This window comes from Chlorocebus sabaeus, chromosome 26 (genome assembly GCF_047675955.1).
Source record: "Chlorocebus sabaeus isolate Y175 chromosome 26, mChlSab1.0.hap1, whole genome shotgun sequence".
NCBI classification, from domain to species: domain Eukaryota; kingdom Metazoa; phylum Chordata; class Mammalia; order Primates; family Cercopithecidae; genus Chlorocebus; species Chlorocebus sabaeus.
Genome location: NC_132929.1, coordinates 29,913,047 through 29,934,981, shown reverse-complemented (window position 1 = coordinate 29,934,981; position 21,935 = coordinate 29,913,047). Strand labels below are relative to the sequence as shown.

Sequence of the window (21,935 nt, the reverse complement as noted above, 5' to 3'; positions counted from 1 at the left end):
TAAATCAATGAGTGAATAAAGAAACTGTGATATCTATATCTATATCTATATCTCCACATAATGGAATACTACTACTCAGCCATAAAAAGGAATGAACTAATAGCATTCACAGGAACCTAGATGGAACTGAAGACTATATTATTCTAAGTGAAGTAATTCAGGAATAGAAAGCCAGACATTGTATGTTCTCACTCATAAGTGGGAGCTAAGCTATGAGGACGCAAAGGCATAAGAATGATACAATGGACTTTGAGGACTCTGGGGAAAGGGTCGGAGGGGTGTGAGGGATAAAAGACTACAAATTGGGTTCAGTGTATATTGCTTGGGTGATGGGTGCACCGAAATCTCACAAATCAGCACTAAAGAACTTACTTATGTAACCAAATACCACTTGTTCCCCAAAAACCTATGGAAATAAAAATTTAAAATAATAAAATAATAATAATAGCCATTACTACTGGTGTGAGATTGTATCTCATTGTGGTTTTGATTTAAATTGTGTTTTTCAAATATTTTTAAATAAATTAACACATAGGCCAGGCGTAGTGACTCATGCCTGTAATCCCAGTACTTTGGGAGGCCGAGGCAGGTGCATCACCTGAGGTCAGAAGTTCGAGACCAGCCTGGCTAACATGGAGAAACTCCGTCTCTACTAAAAATAAAAAAAAAATTAACTGGGCATGGTGGCTCATGTCTGTAATCCCAGCAACTGGGGAGCCTGAGGCAGAAGAACTGCTTGAACCCAGGAAGCAGAAGTTGCAGTGAGCTGAGATTGCGCCACTGCACTCCAGCCTGGGTGACAGAGTGAGACTCTTTCTCAAAAAATAAATAAATGAAATAAAATGATATGGGAGGCAGTGTGAGTTAGGGGAAGAACATAGAAACGGGAGTTGGAATCCTAATGTGTAGTCCCAAATCTTCCACCTACCCACTGTGTGACCTTGACAAAATCTCTTCATTCTTCTGAAACTGATTCTTCAGCTAAAACCTTAAACAATATGTGCCTTTACTACACAAAGTTATTGTAAGGAGTGAATTAGTTCATGTATGCGAAAGTCGTATTCAAATGTGAAGAAAAGATATGGAAATTCTCAAATTTGCAGTTAATATGAAATTAAATGAACATACTTTTCTATTTACTCTCATGCTAAATGTATTGAAACAGATATTAGAAACAAAAGTGGGGATTATAAAAGACATACATATTTTCTTACCGGGTCTATTAGCTGGGAGTAGAGTTCATGGCAATTGTCAAAAATATACTTGTATGTAGAATCCAGGCAAGCCCTTACACAGTCTTTCACCACCATGCTTGCTTTTGGGGGGCTTTGCAGCTCCAGAACCTGACAGACAAAGACAGACACTTATTTTCTCAAATGCAACAATAACACATTGTAATCTAGTATAAACTACTCAAATATATATTCAATAAAGACTTTTAGTTGATTTTTCTATGTTCAGTAAGTGTCATCTTACCACGTGGTTTTAAATGTGTAAACATTTCAACTTTCTGATATGAGTTTCTTCACAGAATTGGAAAAAACTGCTTTAAAGTTCATATGGAACCAAAAAAGAGCCCACATCTCCAAGGCAATCCTAAGTCAAAAGAACAAAGCTGGAGGCATCACGCTACCTGACTTCAAACTATACTACAAGGCTACAGTAACCAAAACAGCATGGTACTGGTACCAAAACAGAGATATAGACCAATGGAACAGAACAGAGTCCTCAGAAATAATACCACACATCTACAGCCATCTGATCTTTGACAAACCTGAGAGAAACAAGAAATGGGGAAAGGATTCCCTATTTAATAAATGGTGCTGGGAAAATTGGCTAGCCATAAGTAGAAAGCTGAAACTGGATCCTTTCCTTACTCCTTATACGAAAATTAATTCAAGATGGATTAGAGACTTAAATGTTAGACCTAATACCATAAAAATCCTAGAGGAAAACCTAGGTAGTACCATTCAGGACATAGGCATGGGCAAAGACTTCATGTCTAAAACACCAAAAGCAACAGCAGCAAAAGCCAAAATTGACAAATGGGATCTCATTAAACTAAAGAGCTTCTGCACAGCAAAAGAAACTACCATCAGAGTGAACAGGCAACCTACAGAATGGGAGAAAAGTTTTGCAATCTACTCATCTGACAAAGGGCTAATATCCAGAACCTACAAAGAACTCAAACAAATTTACAAGAAAAAAACAAACAACCCCATCAAAAAGTGAGTGATGACATGAAATCTCAATTAAAATCCTAGAAAGAATGATAATCACCTATACAACTATGAAAAATAAAGAAACGAGGTGGGATGCACATTATCTTTTTTTTATGATTTGCTATGAGGTCACAGTAATCAAGACAGGATGGTAGTGGTGGATGTACAAACAATCGAACAGTATAGAGAGTTCAGAAATAGACCCATACATATATGGTCAATTTAATTTTTTACAATAATACAAAAACAATTTAATGGAGAAAGGAAAATCTTTCTAATAAATGCTGCTGGAACTCTTAAACCTAAATATGTAAAATGTTATCCTTTATTCACACTTTATACCATATACCAAAAAAAAACCACCAAAAAAATCCCCAAAATTCTAAATAAAACATATGCCCAAATATAAAAGGTAAAACCAATCTTTCAGAAGAAACACATCAAAAAACCTCTTTGTGATGTTGGTTTAACCAAGAGCATTATCCATAATTAGAAAAAAAAAATGATAAAGTAGACCAAAATTTAAAACTTGCTATATGATATATTTTTAAGACAATTAAAAGACAAGGCACAAACAAGGCAAAAATAATAGTAAATCACATATCTGACAAAAAAATGTATCCAAAACATATAAAAACTCTCAAAACTCAAGACTATTGTATTCTTGAAAAATGCAAGAAAGTAGATTTTAAATATTCTCCCCATAAAAATGATAACTTTGTGAGGTAATGCATATGTTAATTAGCTAGATTTAGCCATCCTGAAATGTATATATATTTTAAAACAACATGTTGTACACAATAAATACATGCAATTTGATCTATCAATTTAAAATAATTAAAATTAAATTGCCCTTAATAGTAAGAAAGCCAGCTAACAAATATGGGTAAAAATTTCAACATTCTTCACAAAAGAAGATATTCAGATAGCAAGTCAACCCCCCAAAATTCTCAATATTATTAATTTTTAGACAAATAAAATTAATACATTAAGATATTGCAACATCACTTCTACTAGAATACATACATACATACATACATAAATAACATGGAAAATCCCAAGAGTTTTGCTAGAGGATGCAGAAGAATTGGAACTCTCACACACTGCTGCTGAGGATTTTACCCAAGGAACATAAAAATGTATGTTTACAACTATAATCCCATGCTTATTTAAAATAGTTTTATTTGTAATAAACCAAAATTGGAAATAACTCAGATATCTGTCAGTGAGGGAAAGGATAAATTGGTAGTACGTATATAACAAAGAATTACTACTTAGCAATTAACAGTAGTGGATTGTTGATACACTCAACAACAATGAATCTCTACTGTGTTATGGTACATTGTGTACAATTTCATTTACATGATGTTCTAGGAAAGGCAAACCTATAGGCAAAGAACAAATCAGTGGTTACCAGCATGTGGGAGAAGGGTTTACAACAATGGTGTAGCACCAGGGAATTGTGTAGGCTCATGGAACTGTTCCGTATCTTATTACTCTGGTGGTTATATAACTACACATTTATCAAAACTAATAGGACTGTGCAACAAAAGAGTGATTTTTACTGTCTGCAATGAGAAAAAAGGATAACAGGAGAAGAAAATTTGTTCAAAGGATAATATGAGGAAATTAACTGGAAGGAAAGGTATAGATGACTATTTCAAGGAGTTTTGCTATTAAGGGAAATGAACTGGGGTAGTAGCTATAGAAGAAAGTGAAACCAAGTGGTATTTTGAAGACTGTAAAATCAATAGCACGTACATAGGGGAAAGTTGACAATTCAGGAAAGTGGAGAGGATTGCTGGACCAGTATTTTAGTGCACAAGAGAAGACAAAATCAATTGCACAAGTAGAAGAGACCACATTTTCTAAGAAAACAGGCTCACCAATAGTAAAAAAGAAAGAATATGTGGATACATACAAGGAAGTACCTACTAGGGTAGGTGGTGGGAGTGTGTGATTGGAGCTTGGGGATACTCCTCTTTCTTTCCTCCTATTTTTTTTTTTTTTTCACTGAAATAGGAAGCGAAGCCATCAGCTGGTAGTGAGGGTTGGGGAAGAGTAGTTACAAGTTTAGAGATAGTGTTTTTAATCAAGGAGGCATGGCAGATGGGTAGCACTGTGCTGGCACGCCCCACCCTCACTCCCATTCCTCACTCCTCAGTGTCAATGGCAGATGTCACCTGTCAATCGAAGTCAACTTGATTGGGTCTCGCCATCATTATCTGCACATTGTTCCAGGAGCTACTGACAGTAGATTAGAATTGATGTAAAGTCTACTTATCCTAGTCACCTAGATAGCCTGATTTTAAACCAAATGAATTTTAATTCAACTTTAAATAATCTAAATGAGCACTGATATAGTATGGTTTCCCTTCGTGTCTCTCTTTCATTACAAAATGCCACTTTTAGAGGTTCTAGTGAAAAAAATTATGGGCAAATGCAAAGAAAAAAAAATTGTCTCTATTTAGGAATTTTCTGAATAAGCATCGTAATACTCTCTTTCAAAGAGCATATATTTTAGCCCATAGCCTGGCAAGTAGTTTCTGAAAATGCTTTACATAAGTTGCACTGCAGGCCAGAACTATGACTGCAGAGAACTTGCAATTAAAGCAGAAATGATATATCTAAGAAATACCTGGTTTGTAGGGCCTAGCCAATGATACCAATAGATAGGTGATCAAATATATTCCTAAGTAGACATTCCCAGTGCTGAAAATGGAAGTTGCCACAATTGGGGTAAACTTAAAAGAGTCAGCTACTTTCTTGTAGCAAAAAAGTCAGCAAAACATCTAAGTTAAAACTAAAATTAGAAGTGAACTCCATTTCCATTGGAAAATTTTTAAGTGCCACATCCACTTACTAGAGAGCTTTATCTAAGACAGATTTAACTGAGAACTAAATTAGAGCCAAATGTATCAGAGTATTTTAAATGTCTAGGATAATCTCTTCTTCACTATACCTTATACTGGAAGATTCATTGAGTTCAGTCAAAGATAGTACAGCTTAATCGATGGGGTTGACACAGTACTTGATCAAGAGGAGGGTAAAGCAAGACTTTACCAGGGGATGAATGTATTCTATGTCACAACAAAACAGTGACAGAAATAAAATGAGATACCTTCATCCTAAAAAAGGTGATACTTGTTAACAGGTCAACAGTTGATTTCAGGTCTTGCAGTCTTTCAGTATTGCTTGCAGGAAAGTTTTCCTGGTTAATCAGGGAACAGAAAATGGATAAGGTTGTCAGTAGTAAATCTCCAGTGGGAAAATAAACTAAAATTAGCTTCTCCTAAAAGAAAATGGAAAGTAAACTGTATACAATTTTTAAAATACACCGAAAGTATTCTTAAAATATTTTTATCATAAAACATTATAGAATATAAACAATTTGGAAATATTATATTTTTATACTCTTGGAAAGCTGCACTCTTCTATTTATATTTACAATGCAATAAATGCAAAACAATATCATTATTACAAAATGTTATGATGTTATTAATGCTTGCTTCTAAAATAGTCTTGCTACTAAAAGGAAGAAGTGTAGCATACATAGGAAAAATTTTTCATGATTTTCTCAAGATAAGTATTTTTATAAAAAATACTTCAGAAATTATACATGTGCTGCATTTACTTTTAGTCACAAAAAACTTTAAAAGTTAAAAAAATAAGTTTGCATCATATAGTCTTTCCTGAAGTACTATGGATTTTAACAAAAGGTTTCTTTTAGCAAGGTTTGATGAGAAGCATCATTTGAAAATACAGATGTTCATAATTTGAAGGAATGAAAAGTTATAATTATGAAATGTTTGAACTAAGAAAGAATTTTTACTTTGGTCAATTTCACATATTAACATGCTTTTCTAAAGAGCCATTAGGAAACCCACAGCTAATTACGAGATATTCATGAACTTGAACAGGGTTAGTGTGCCTATGATGAGGTGACTTCAGGCCCTTGTTGCCCCCAGATATCTCTCTCAATGGCTTAATGGTTGTCCTCTTCTCATTATGTTGGCCCCAGATTCAACACGAAATAATCAACATGTAATAATACCAAATCAAATTTGGTATTATAACTTCCATAAGTATGCAATTAAAGTATCTGTCAATAAGAGACTAATTAAAAAGGAATGCGTGGGAGATACATAAGTTCAAATAAGAAAAGATGTTTAGGATAAATTGTTAAAGAATGTAAGATATAAGAGAGCATGTATTCGTTATCACCATAGACATTTTGTAACAAAAATGTGTAACTAAAATATGTTGTAACTAAAATTATATGTGTGTATATTTATCACATATATACATGAATATATTTGTGGTATGTGTATGTGTTTCCCCAGGAGGTGATATGTAGAATTGTTGACAATGAATTCTGTACAGCTTTGCAAGAGCACATGGTACTCTTTGTACCCTAATCCAGGAGGAAAGAGAATGAAGCAGTAAATTAAGTAGGAAGCTCAGAAATTGAGGAAGTATCAGCGGAATATTTCACTAACAAACGATGAGCTTTCAGAATGAGGACTGGGCCATAGTCTACTTTATGAATTAGCTGAGGGTCATTGAATCTGATGGTTATTTTAGAAATTACAAAATTAAAGCTGCATGTGCACACACACACACACACACACACACACAGAGTATTGTTGAAGTCTAAGTAGGGTAAAGAATCTGAACAACAAAGGAGACCTGCTGGATTATTTCTAAGGGTGACAGCACATGAGATCAATATTTTTATTTTTCTATTCCATGATGGGTGATTTTTATATAGCAAGAAATTATCTAAACCAAACACAGCAGTTTTCTTTTATGCAAGTAAATTTCTACATACCCTATACTTTGACAGATCAATCCTCAGAGAGTTATGCAACTGGTCCAGTAGTTTTATGAATTTTTCCCTCTGTACAAAGCAAACACAAAATAGGAGAATGGAAATAAATGACCACTCTAGAGGTCATAATAATTCTGAGTTTTGTCTCTATTTTTAGAAAGGAAGGATAAGATATATTAATGACTTGTCCAAGATCATAAAGTTACTATGTGGCATAGCAGTGATTCAAACTCAGGTCTCTTTGACACCAAATTCATGTTCTTTTCAATAAGTCGTACTTCCTCTCTATGATGAATGAGAAACGTGTAATTGTTCTAACAAAGTATCTGAGACTTGTATTTGGTAGAAAGAGATCAGACAAATAAATTGCCAGTACATTTCTCTATGTGTAATAATTCACAACAATACAATGTATCAGCAAGAGAAAATGCAACCCATTCTTCTTTTTATTCCTGTACTTCATGCCCCTTCTCCAGACAATATATGACAGTTTTTTACACTTCTCCCTCCTACGGAAGTGGGAGCAGGTGTTGTTTTTGTCAAAACCAATTTCAAAAAAATTTTCTTTTTGGAAGCAAATGTAGACTTTATAATCTGAAAGGATCAATTGCTTTTAAAGGCTGTGTATGATTTAGTGCTAAAATTAGTATAATAATGCAGCCAAAAAACTGCCGTTGCTTCCACTTGATGCAGTATCAGTGTTGAACTGTCCTCTTCACAGACGTATTTGAAGATGGTGAGAATAAAGAGTTTTTCCTCTTATTAAGTGTATGGTTAAAGTTGGATGGATTAAATAAAAACAAAATCAAAACACAAAAGTCACACATGCAAACCTTAGAGGTAGACCCTCCACTATTCTGAATTGCAGTTTTCTCATCAAAAAAAAAAAAAAAAAAAAAGGAGAGGTAAGATTAAATGACATAAAACATCCCTGCCAACATTAATATTCTGTAAACACCAAATTGCACTTTGGAGGATATTGACAAAAATGAAAACTTTTCCCAGTAGTTTTACATAGGAGGTGGATTTATGGGGTATATAAGTCACTGATCTTGATGGAGTGAGCTGAATATTAACAGGAGGTGGTAAATTGTTCCTAAGCTGAAACTCCAATTTTCTGAATGAACTGCCATCATCAGATTTATACATCAGTGAAGAAAGTTTGAGTATCATCTCTGTGTTAACCTCTGTGGAGGCAATAGAGGAGCCTGAGAAATGAGTCCTGCCTTCCAGAAGCATGCAATCTGGTTAGGCAGGTTAAGACCCTTTATCCCAACAAAGCTACGGAAAATGCAGATGAGTTGAACGTCTTAGATCTTTCTCTGCCACTCTCCATTATAGCTTCCCAGGGGATGAGGCAAGCTATGCAGTCCTTTCTTAACTCTCCAACTTCCATGCATTTGGGTTGGTGGCCCTCAATCCAGATAGAAAAAGAGAAGAATCACTAAAATAATTAGTTTAGGCCACAGTAAAGTTAATCATTCAGATGGTTAAAGTGAGTGTGATTCGTACCACATCTCTGGATGCCTCATCTTATCTCTGTGATTGGCACAAATCATCAAGACGGCTGAAGTGACTGATCAACCATACTATGGCCCAAATCATCGGCCCTCTTATACTCACTGGGGCAAATGGTGCTGGTTGTCTGCCCAATATCCATTCTTCCACTGCTTCTTACTAAAAGAATATCATAAGTCAAATGTGCCCATATGAAATGCTTACCTTCTCAGAGCTCTTTTCCTCCGAGGATGACCACATGACATGGTTTGGCCAATGAGATGTAGACAGCTTATTAAATAAAATAGACCCAGCTACCATACCACCAACGACTTACTGTTTTGAAATATTGAAAAAGACTGCTTGGCAGATAGTGTTTGTTACATTAGTGGTTGCTGTATAATTCTTTGTTAGGTATACCTTTCAGACTTTTTAACTTTTGCCCTTTGTGCTTCTTCCCTTTTCCCCCCTAAAACTCTAATAGGCTCCAGAAGATAGAGCACTTATTTCATGCCCATTAGATGAAAATGGAAAGAATGAACGGAGAAAAAAAAGGATTGTCTACATCCATCCTACCCCTACTGCCCACTCTTTTAAAATATTACAATACTGAGCAGTTATACCAGCTCTAAATTCCTTACCTCTGGACTTAGTTTCCAAGGGTCGGGGAGCAAAGGGGGAAATCTTATTAAGTTAAATGTATTTAGTGAGTTTCTGTTTCATGCAGTTGAACAGAATTCTGACTGATACAATCCACACATTTGGTTTCCCTACCTAGTCTTCAGTGCCCAGCTGGAAAATTTATATTCAAGGAAAATAGAAAACTGTGAAGAAAACTGCTGGGCTTCTTGTCACTGAATCCAGAACAACATCAGATGATGTGAAATTAAAAGTACGCTGCTGATTGAATTTTTACAGAGATTCTTTAAACAGTAGGACAGCCTGAAATTTAATTTTATTTACAACAATTTCTATTTAACTAGAGTGAGATTGCCTTTGCAGAGCAGAGGAGGCCTACTGCCTGTAGGGTGTGATTTGAGGAATAACGAAAGACTGGGTGATTAAAAAATGTTTCCCCGAGGGACATGGCACAATATCTAAAACTGCCACATTATTTAGTTTTTTTTTTTTTATTAAATAAGGTCCACATAGCTCTAGTAGGAGCAAATCAATAATAAAAATAATAAATATTATAATAGGTTCACAAATACAGTTAGAAAGAATAAAATCCAGTGCTTGGTAACACGAAGGGCAACTATAGTTAACAATAATTGGTTGTGTATTTCAAAATAACTAAAAGAGTGGAAGTGGAAAACTCCCAACATGAAGAAATGATAAATGCTTGAGATGATAGATATTCCAGGTATTCTGATTTTATCATTACATATCGTATGCATGTATCAAAATTTATGTTGTACCCCATAAACATGTACTACTATTATGTATCCAATTAGAAATTTAAATAAATTTTTTAAAATAAAAGGTAAACCCAAGCAAAAAAAACCCCAATTTGGTTTAATTAGTTGACCAGAATAACTAGACCAGGGATTGGCAAACTGTCTACAAAGGGCTAGTTAGGAAATATTTTTAACTTTGCCAACCCTGTCTCAAGTATTCAGTCTCACACTGTAGCACAGTAGCTGCCAGAGACAATATGTAAACTAATAGGCATGATTGTTTTCCTATGAAACTTGATTTATGGATGTGAAAATTTGAATTTTAGATAGTTTTAATGTGTCACAAAATAACAGTCTTTAAAAATTTTTTTCAACATTAGAAAATATTTTTAAAAATATTCTTAGCTTATGGGCCTTACAAAACCAGTTGGTGAGTTGGTGGACTGCATTTGGCCCACGGGCAGGGGGAAGAGGCAGTGGCTCCCCTGACTGTGCACCTTCAGGAAGTTCCCACCAGGACTGGGGAACTGTGGAAGCAAAAGTTCTTGTAAGGAAGGAGTATGATGACCTCTGCTTCACTCTCAGCTTCTCTCATTATTTTCTTTCTTTCTTTCTCAAAGTCTGGCTTCAACAGCAGGGATGAATTTAACCAGAAGCTAATGATGCTTAAGCTCCTCAGCCCTCACCTGCTTCAGCATCCCTGGGAGGAGCTAGCCGTGTATTCATGCTATCTTAGATTTTTGTAAAATTTTTGGGAATAAGATAAAAATAATTCAGAACACAACAAGCAAATTGTAATACTTTTTTTCCAGATCATACCAAAAACAGCAATTCATTAAGACTTTTCAAGCAGAAGTCATGCATAGGCAATTTTGATAATTTTAAAATAATTCAATTAGTCTTAGACATATGAACATACTGGACATACATTTACAGCTCTTATTGATTTGAGATTAATTCTGATACCAAGAGAAATATCATATAATTATGGAATACCACTAAAATGATGCTTTCAATGACAAAATAATTAATGAATTTCACCAATTCAAAGTATATTTAAAGAGTCCCTTCACAGGAAAACTTGAAAAGCATTGAAATGTTATTGTTCACTGATGAAGACATCCTTAACTTCCCCTCAGCCTGGTTAGATAGGCTTCTTCCTGACTCTAGGTCTCAACCTCCGTTTTCTTAAAGCATTTTATTCAGAAAACTTTTAATTGTAAATTCTTTTTCTGTCCCTTCACATGGAAATATTTTGTAAAGCCTCTTGCCGGTTTCATAATCCAAGAATGTCTTCCTGAAAGACTTGGGAGCCTTCCCTTTGAAATGTAATCATCAAGGAGATAGCACTCCTACCTCTGACCCTCCTTGGGAAGATAGGAGCCTAACTTCCATGGCTGTAATTAGCAAACGAAGATGGCCTAATCACAGAAGAAAAAATGGCAAACTCAGAATTACTCAGTGCACTGGTTACATCCCATTGATCAGCCTCTCCACTATCACCCTTCACTACTTTCTCCTTATTTTAGTCCTGCCTTTCATTTCAGTGGAGTTGAGCTCTAACTGAGCTCTGACCTCTCTCCCCTATTGCAATAGCCTTGAATCAAGTTCACTTTGCCTGTTCAACTTTGTCAGCTGTAATTTTTGCTTTTACATCACATATAAAAAAAAATTGGTGTTTTCCCAAATTTTGTGAAATTACTAAAATGCATGTGGCATTGTGAAAGTGAAACAAACTCTTCTAAGGTGTTCATTTAAAAAAGTCAACTCTGCTAAGTAAAAAAAAATTATAAAAATAATATTTCAATTTTTTGTCATATGAAGTGATCAAAGAAAATGCAGCCAAAAATGTCCTGAAAGAAAATATTATAAGGTTGGTTAGTCAATAAAAATATCACTTATACTTGGATATATATATTGAGCGTGTATAAACTCAAGTTAAAAAAAAGCTCAAAAATATCAATTTTACTATTGATTTATTTGATATTTGTATTTCAAGATAATTCACTAAATAAATTTCCTCTTTAGGAAATTTCACCTTCAAAATTAAAATATTGACTGCTTCCCACTTCATGGAGCTTTGTTCTTTTTCAACTCCTGATCTACCCATGAGTGCCTTCAACACACATAGAGACACTTTATCTAATAAAGTTATTTGTCTGGACTCCAAATAGCATTTACACTCAGTAATCTGCTGGTAAAGTGGCTCTCTGAAAGCAAAAAGCCTTGATTTTTAGCATTTGCTAACTTTAATGTTGTAAATACTTTTAATATGTCCAATTTCAAGGATGGCTGTGTTTAACAACCAGCTTGCAATATTCCTGACAATTTACCAATCAGTTCTCATGAGCAGGTACCAGCCAGCTGTAGCATACCACTGTTCTACAATCAATTTTCAACAATCTACTCCCTGAGTTACCTTTTGGACCTGAGACTTCCCTTTCGAAATGTTAACTGAAAGGTGCTATTAATACGTTCCTCCCACAATCCTCTGTCTCTGCCTGTTTTCTCTCCTCCACTTTCTCTGTCCCTTTCCCCACTTCTCCCCTCCTTCTCTCTTGCTACCCATCATGCTTCTCATGGTTCCACTTACCAAAAACTAGAGCTAACGGCAAATCACTTTACCTTCACCCCATTATCTTTATATGAATTTCCTTACCTTCCCATGGCCTCTTTTCTGCAAAATTTCAGCCTGGAGTCAATCCAACAATCGGCTATATCTCCTCATAGATCAGCATCAGAATGCTGACACACCCTAAGAAAGTCTCACAGTCACAAGAATTGTGACAACAAATTTATAGTGCCCAACAGCAAATGACACTTTTAGCTTTACTAAGAATTTTTTTTTATATGTCCCTGAAACATTCTTTTTTGTATTCCCCACAGTAGCTTATCCAAACTTTTACCACCCTCTTCCCCTCTGCAACCATTTCACAGCCCTTGTTTTGTAAATGAGCAATTCTTGGCCTTCCAGACAACTTTAAAGAAGGACTAAAAATAAGGTACAACTACCCCAACTTTTCACTTCTATATCAAAAGCTTAGTGTTCTCTGCAAGTACTCTCACACTATTTCCTCGAATTTCAGAGCAGAGCTTGTCCTTTCTTGTGCTAAAGGCTAGCCTCTCCTTCTGCCCTCATGACTGCACTTCCTTCCTTTCCTCTGAGATAGTACTTATAGTCACTTACTCTCCCATCTGAGAAATTCTCAACCTCACTCTTGCAACTAACTCCTTTCCTAACACTATAAACATGTTTATATTTACCTTATTAAATACAAATCCCTACCCAAGCAAAGAATAAAAATAAAGTCTCTTTTTATATGGAAAAACCTTCTTACTCTTGCCCAATCTCTCTTTTTAGCTTCTCACTTAAGTTCCTTGAAAGAATAGTCTATTTCTTCACCCAATTTCAACCTTTCTTTCAGAATTTTGTTATAAAGTTAATACAGACTTAAGGTATTTTATAAAAAATTTTAGACATCATTCTCAGCAAAGTAACACAAGAAGAGAAAACCAAACACCACATGTTCTCACTCATAAGTGGGAGTTGAACAATGAGAGCACATGGACACAGAGAGGGGAACATCACACCCCGGGGCCTGTCAGGGGTTGGGGGCTGGGGGAGGGATAGCATTAGGAGAAATACCTAATGTAAATGATGAGTTGACGGGTGTAGCAAACCAACATGGCACAAGTAAACCTATGTAACAAACCTGCACATTGTGCACATGTACCCCAGAACTTAAAGTATAATAATAACAAAAAGACTGTTGTATAAAGATTAATAGTAAACAAAACCAACAAAATGTCAGCTATAATCCAACCAGGTGGCTATATCATTGATATTTTAGCACATTTCCTTCCAGTCTCATCTCTAAACCAGTATGTGTGTGTGTGAGTGTGTGTATGTGTGTGTGTTTTCAGTGTTGGAATTAAATTGCATAGAGAGTTTTTTAGCATACTTTTTTCATTTATCATTATATCATTATATCATGGGCATTGCTCAATTATAGAACCTCTTCCATAAAAACTTAATTTTGAATGACTGTATCATATTTTAGTGAATAATTGAGCTTTAATTTATATCACTGTGCTTCTATGCCAGGGATATTCAATATTTTGGCTTCTATGGAAGAAGAAGAATTGTCTCAGGCCACACATAAAATACACTAACACTACTGGTAGCTGGTGAGCAATAAAAATATCATGCATAAGTCTCATAATGTTCTAAGAAAGTTTACAAATTTGTGTTGGGCTATATTCAAAGCCACACAGGGCTGCATGTGGCCCACAGGCCATGGGTTGGACAAGCTTGTTCTATGCCATTCACTGAACAAACTTCATGAAATCAGGCTTCAACCACAATTGCTTCACTGACTGATGACCTTCTACTTGCCAAATTCAGTGGGTTAATTTCATTCTCCATTTTACTTGAACTCTCTATGACAGTTAATGATATTATATACTACCCCTTTCCCAAAATCGTTTACCTTATCTTTTACACTATCGCTTTTTTTTTTAGAGACAGGGTCTCATTCTGTCTCCCAGGCTGGAGTGCAGTGGTAAGATAAAATCACATTTAAAAAAAAAATCATTGTCATCCAATTGGTCTAGCCATTTTCCTGGATAAATTTTGCTTGTATCTCTTCTGTACACCCAAGGGTTCTGTCCTTTTCACTTTATTTATGAACATGTTTCATCCACATCATGATTTCAAATAAGATTTATACATGAAAAGGTCTAAATGTGTAATGATTTTCTTAAAGACTTGTTTTAAAATTCTCATAGGTAAGAAAGCTTTTTCCACTGGTTTATTTTTTGGAGTCTCAAAATGTTTGGGTTATGTACCTTTGAGAAGGATCAAGAAGGGAGCATATAATTGTCATTGAGTCCCAGATGACAGAATCAGCTTTAATAGTTAGGTGAATGAAAACCTGAGGCTCCAATGTAGAGGCAGGATATATACTTCAGTATATTTTACTCATCAAATGGCATTATTTTCAATAGCTAGAAAAATGTAGTCAAATTTACATACCAAATCACCAACTTTTCATGATATAGTTTGAAGAAACATTTCTCTTTCTTTTGACCCTATTCTATAATGAGTTATTGGATTTTACAAAATGAAGTTTGTTATAACTACATTGCCACAGAAATACTAAAATGTGCTGAAATCAATCTGCTCTCTCTTCTTTGGGGCAGCATGAAGAAAAGGAGCATGTTATCTAATTTTCCTCCAGGTAGTTTTTATGGTGGATATTAATCACTTAAACACATCTTTCTCAGAGGGAGAAAGGCTCAGTGTTCCATGATGTTGACTTATTCTTCACAATATACACAGACGGAATATTAGAAGCAAAACAATTTCATAGCACAGAATGTTTTACATCATAGGTAAAAATCCCAAGACAACATGTGCTGTTACTAAGATGAGGTTTTTATAACAAAACTGTTCTATGATCTGGTATTTGGTAACAACAGGAGTTCATTGAGCTGGCTAGGGAACGTTCTTTGGTTCCAGCTACTGCAAGAGTCAATCTGTCTAACAAAAGTAGCTGATACTGTAGGTTACACTGTAGGTAAAGCAGGAAAGACAAAATCCTCATATTTTATGCAATGACACTTTTAACTTTTATCAACTGGCTTGCCATCTTTTATCTTATTTTATCATTATTTTAAATTTGAGAAACATGTTAAAGTAAGAATTATCTTCTTCACTGAGCGTGTTGAGGAACTGAGGCTTTTATGACTAAACTGACTTGCTAAATTTCAATAAAAACGGAAACTCCATAACTCCTAACCCAAAGGGTAGTCTCCATTACTGGCATTTTATTTGATTTGGCATTAAATAGCAATTTTAGTTTCCTTTAATTATTCTAATTCACTTCATACACCTCACATGCATTTCTCTCTTTGAGGAAAAGGACAGAAAAAGAGTAAACACAGGAGCACATCTTTTTCCCTGCTGTGTTTTCACCCTTTTATTTGCTGTGTCTCAACTGTTTCTTTTCTATGACACATAACTCAAAATTTGAGTTCTAAACAATATACTCTGTAACAAAAATATATTCAGTGAACTAAATTAAAAGTACAGTGGAAACAATATGGTGCCATGAAAAATCACTTCCCCACAATTGATCTTAGTTTCCTCCATGGAAAAAAAAAAAAGAGAACAAAAAACCTGTCTCACAGGATTACTGAACAGTGCTACTGCCTACCCATTTGCCCTGACCAGAAACCTGGGAATATTTCCAGGCATCTTCTTCTTCCCTCCCTGTCCATGTCCCCAGACATACCAAATGCTATTGAGGCTGTTGATTTTATGACCTGAAAAACTTTGGTATCTATCCTCTCTTCTCCATCTCCACTAATTTTTAATTTTGACTTTTACCACTTCACTAGAAATACTCTTAATTTACATCCTATTTCCAGTCTTACCAATTTCAGTTATAGTATACTTGTAGAGAAAGTTACAATGATAGATGCAACAGACGAATTCTTGGGGCTCCTTTGATTCCCTGAATTTCTACTTTTCTTTTTTTCTTTTTTATGAGACAGAGTCTTGCTCTGTTGCCAAGGCTGGAGTGCAGTGGCGCAGTCTCAGCTCACTGCAAGCTCCGCCTCCCAGGTTCATTCCATTCTCCTGCCTCAGCCTCCAGAGTAGCTGGGACTACAGGGGCCCGCCACCTCGCCCAGCTAATTTTTTGTATTTTTAGTAGAGACGGGGTTTCACCGTGTTAGCCAGGATGGTCTCGATCTCCTGACCTCGTGATCCACCTGCCTCAGCCTCCCAAAGTGCTGGGATTACAGGCTTGAGTCACCGCGCCCAGCCTGAATTTCTACTTTTCAATGCATTCTTGATGTCTTTGCATATGTCAGATGGACAGCCTTAATTAGACACAGATTGTTTTCCTTAGGCTCCTTAAACACCTACTATGTTTTACTTAGAGGATGTGCCACTATCCATCAGTACCAGAAGGAACCAATAGGAAGTGCAAACGGAGCCTAATATGTTCCAGAGAAGGCAGCCAAGCTCACACTGACTAGGGAACTGTATCTACAAGACAGTGAATCTGAGATGTTGAATACCAAATTTGCATACGTGGAGAATTCCCTATAAAGTCCCAGCATTCTCTTATAAAATGTATGTTTTTCCCTCATTGAAAAAGATCCTTTAAGATATGAAGATTCAATCTAATGAAAATTCCTATTGAATGTCAAAGTTAATTTACTAAAAAGTTTTCAAATGAATTTTGAGCTGGAGCCCATTATGCTATTCCCTAAAATGTCCTTTCTGTGGTAAGATTCCAAGAATATCTTAAGTTCAAAGTCTCTCGAAATGTAACTCCCATGAGCTGCTAGGAATTTTAAAGTTTAAAAGATTATACTTACACCAAAGTTGGTAGCAGCAAATCGATCTGAAGCAGAAACCTGTACATTTGTTGAAATTGTTGTGTGAGCATAAAAAGCATTTATATTAGCCAGCAAGGTGCTCATGACAGCAGGGACACCAGGGCACATGTATTTAGAAGACAGACATGAAAAGTGCCTGCAAGACAAAAAACATAATGTGCTTTTTAAACAGAAATTAATTAATTCATGCAACAACGGAGCTTCTAACATCAGCAATTAAGTAATTCCACAGCTACATCTATGAAAAGGAGAGAAAACTGCACAATCTCTAATTGAAAGAAAAACAATTTCGGCCTTTTGAAAATTTCTAATTCGCAAATGTAAAGTGGCTTAATTAGAGTGTAATTTGCCCTTTTCGCCCATGGACGCTGCCGAGAAAGCATCGTTAAAGTCTCCCTTGCCACTGTTGTCATGTCGAAGTCAGAGTTTTCGAAAGAGCCTGAACAGCTGCAGAAGCTCTGCATCAGAGGGTTGAGCTTTGAAAAAAAGTTAATGAGAGTCTGAGGAGTGATGGGGAACACTCACAGGCTGTGTGGTAATGAGACACCCAAACACTCAGCGCTCCGGGGACTTTGGGTTTGTCACATATGCCACTGCGGAGGAGGTGGATGTAGCCATGAACGCAAGACCACAAAAGAAGAGTTGTGGAAACAAAGAGAGCTGTCTCAAGAGAAGATTCTCAAAGACCAGGTAACCACTTAATTTTGAAAAAGATCTTTGTGGATGGCATTAAAGAAGACACTGAAGGACAGCACTCAAGAGATTATTTTGAACAGTACAGGGAAAGTGAAGTAATTGAAATCATAACTGAGACAGGGGCGAGAGAAGGGGTTTTGCTTTTGTAACCTTTGATGACCATGACCCCATAAATAAGGCTGTCATTCAGAAATACCTTACTGTGAATGGCCACAACTGTGAAGTAAGAAAAGCCCTGTCAGAGCAAGAGATGGCTAGTGCCTCACCCAGTCGAAGAGGTCAAAGGGGTCCTAAAAGCTTTGGTGGTGGTCATGGAGGTGGTTTTGGAGGAATAACAACTTTGGTCATGGAGGAAACTTTAGTGGTTGTATGGCTTTTTTGGCATCTGTGGTGGTAGTGAATATGGTGGCAGTGGGGTTGACTATCGTGGATTTGGTAAGAATGGAAGCAGTTTCAGAAGTAGTGGAAGCTACAACAATTTTGGCAATGATAAGAGTCAATCTTCAAATTTGGGGTGAATGAAGGGTGGAAACTTTGGAGGTGGAAGCTCTGGCTCCTGTGGTCATGGAGGCCAATACTTTGCCAACCAGGAAACCAAGGTGGCCATGGTGGTTCCAGTAGCAGCAGTAGCTACGGCAGTGGCAGAAGATCTTAATTAGCAGGAGAAGAAAGCCAGTGAACTGACAAGGAAGCTACAGGTTACAATGCAGTTGTGAATTCAGCCAGGCACGGTGGTGACGGGGCCTTGCTGCTGTCAGAGAAGATGTGTTTTAGACAGTACTCATGTGTATGGGACAAAACCTCAAGGATTATATCTGTGACTAATTGTATAACAGGTTATTTTAGTTTCTGTTTTGTGTAAAGCATTCTAGTGAATGTTTTTAATGCACATTTTTTTTGCACCCTTGATGCTGATTGCTAAATGTAATAGTTTGATCATAACGTGGAATAAATGTGTCTTAAAAAAATAGAACGTAATTTGCCACAAAGATGCGTACACTCAACTTTGAATATTGCATGTACACACCAAAAGTACAATTTCCAGTGGAATTTAGCACCATCAGAAAGCAACTGTGCAGGAGTCTCCCTACTTCCTCATCCCCGCCTCGACTTATTTTGGTTCCTAAAATGCTATATTTTAACCAATATGTTCTTTTGCATTTGCCTGCCTCTCACAGTTGTAAAGTAGCAAGACACCCTCCTCTCATTATACATTGAATGAATAAGTCAGTTTAACCTCTGACTTGAGTCCAGTTTGTAGGATTTTTCAGAAAGAAATATCTTCTGTAAGCAATTCTCTTTTCTAAGCACTTTGTTACAGACAAAATTTAATTGGGCAAATAGATGAATAGTGAGAACAGATTGAATAATGCCATCTTTATGCTTAAAGATCATTTCTTTTAAACCTTGAATAATGGTATCATTTACACCCATCAGAAGCATCAAGGATCCAATTTTGTTATTTCTCTCAAGGAAACCTGTTTCATTTGAACTACAACAAAATACTTGAAAATAGAAAGCACAGCTTATAACAAAAGTGAAAGATAAAACATACATGGAGGAAAGAAAATTTCACTATATAATGTGATGCTATTTTGCTCTCATATCTTACTATGCCACCAAGGAATCTAGACATTTCTGAATTTTGTAATATTGAACACATACATAAATAGCTGCCTGAGTGGCACTCTCACAAAAAATAAATGATGATCCTGAAAACCGTGGCTTTTCTTAGATCTTAACCAGGCACCTTGCTACCCACTTTGTCATAACACTGATGAACAAAAAAGGCTAAATCTTTAAAGGTGCATCTTTAAGAATCACAAATAAAAATTTATGCTATGAGAGTTCCATGATTTGTGCAACTTAACCTTGGATTTAGATTATTAATGACTGCTTCTTTAAGGAAATGATAAGTGTTATGTCTCTATTATACACTGAATTGATTATAATTAATATTTATTAAGAATTCACAAACAGTATCATTTATTTAACAAAAAAATTAGTTAAAAACAGAAATTAAAAATTCTTAGAGCTCTGCTATCACATTTCTTTTTTTTTCCCACACTCCCATGTATATTGAGGCAAAACAGTCAAGGAATAGAATCAACCTAAGTATATATCAATAGATGAATGAATAAAGAAAATATGGTTATATATGCAAGAGAATACTGTTCAGTCATAAAAAGAAGGAAATCCTGCCATTTTCAACAACATGGATGAACCTGGAGAACATTATGTGAAATAAGTCAGACACAGAAAGACAAATACAGCATGATCTCACTCATATGTACAATCTGAAAAGTTGAAGTCAGAGAAGTAGAGAGTTGAAAGGTGGTTACTAGAGGTTGGAGCAGTTAGCGGGTGCATGGGAAGATCCTGGTCAAGGGATATAACATTTTATTTAAATGGGGGGATAAGTTCTAAAGATCTATTTTACAGAATGGTGACTATAGTTAATGATGACATATTGTCTTTGTGAAAAATGCTAGGAGAATGGATGTTAACCGTTCTCCCACAAAAATGATAACTATGTGAGATGCGCATATGTTAATCAGCTAGATTTAATCATCCCACAGTGTATATGTTCTTCAAGGCATCATATTGTACATGATAAATATGTATAATTTTATCTGTCAGTTTTTTAAAAAACTAAATAAATTTGAAAGAAAATGACACAATTATTGAGCATTGCTCACTAGTTAAAAGTCATCTGAGGGAAAAGCAAATGCAATATGGGAAGATTAGAAGTATCAAAAACCACCCTTTGCCAAATATCTGGATGATAAAAATACCCTAAGAAACTATGGCTTCTGAATGCCAGAGCAATGTTTCATGACCAAAATGAGAGGTTAATAATTCATAGGTTATATGTGAAAATTTGTGTAATTCAGGAAACATCATGTAAATAAGTGCAGTCTTGAGTTATATAGTTTTATACAATCTTTGCTACACATTTATCATTAATGCTAACATGTTGTTCACAGAAAAATTAGAAAACAGTAACATCAAATTTACATTCACACTTTAAACTTCTCTTTTAAAAATAACTTCAATGGATAGTCAGATAGTAATTATAATACATTCGTCTATGAAAATTGATTAGAAATAGTATTAGAATTTATTCTAAGAGTTTTCTAGTATTTAACCTTTTTTTTTTTTTTTTCCTATTAAAGCCATCTGGTCAGAGTACTGTTTCTTCAATGGTTATGTACTTACTGTATTCCTGGCACTCTTCTTAATGGTAAGGATCTGGAGTTGATTAAAACATAGTCTTGATGTAATAAAATGCATACTCCTAATTAACAAGCACATACCTCAAATCCTAATTTTGTTGTACAGCAGAAAGTGCAATCACAGAGGCAGCCAAAAGGTTTGGGTGGGCCATAGGGTAGAGGAGCAGGCCTGGAGGTGCAGGACAATCCTCCAAAGGCCGAACTGAGTCCCATAGTGGTGAAGAGAGGAGAAGTCAGAGGGAAACACAAGGAATACAGAATGAGAGTTGAGGTAATGATCATCAAAGAGTGAAGAGCTTAGCGTCTCTACAAGTTGGTTCAACAAATATTTACTGAGCACACCTAAATGGCAGAGACTATATTAGCTTTGGATATGCAGGAATGAATCTGCTTATAGACTGCTGGCGGAATCAGTCATGTAATAAGTTTAATACAGTTATGCAAAAATTATGAAAAAGGCATAGCAGAGTGCTATGAAGACACTGAGTTAGAATGCATATATCACAGCCTGGTGAGGAGGGTCAGGCGAGACGTCTTGAGATTAGGCTGGGCTAACAGTCAATGAATGACTAAGAGATAGCCAAGCCTTACACAGGGTTTGATATCATTGATGGATAAAGAATGTATTCCAGAGGAATGGAAA

The 21,935-nt window shown here is 35.7% G+C and overlaps 1 protein-coding gene across 1 annotated transcript in view; it reads right to left on the bottom strand.

Annotated features, from left to right (window-relative positions):
- The window catches only part of UNC13C (unc-13 homolog C), a 624,577-nt gene that overhangs the window by 294,274 nt on the left and 308,368 nt on the right, over nucleotides 1–21,935 (bottom strand). Inside the window, exons 13-16 of the mRNA XM_008016541.3 lie at nucleotides 17,340–17,496; nucleotides 7,054–7,122; nucleotides 5,344–5,433; nucleotides 1,215–1,343 (exon numbers count right to left, since the gene is read on the bottom strand). Of these exons, the coding sequence (XP_008014732.3) occupies nucleotides 1,215–1,343; nucleotides 5,344–5,433; nucleotides 7,054–7,122; nucleotides 17,340–17,496 (445 nt within the window). The remainder of the gene's footprint in view (nucleotides 1–1,214; nucleotides 1,344–5,343; nucleotides 5,434–7,053; nucleotides 7,123–17,339; nucleotides 17,497–21,935) is intronic.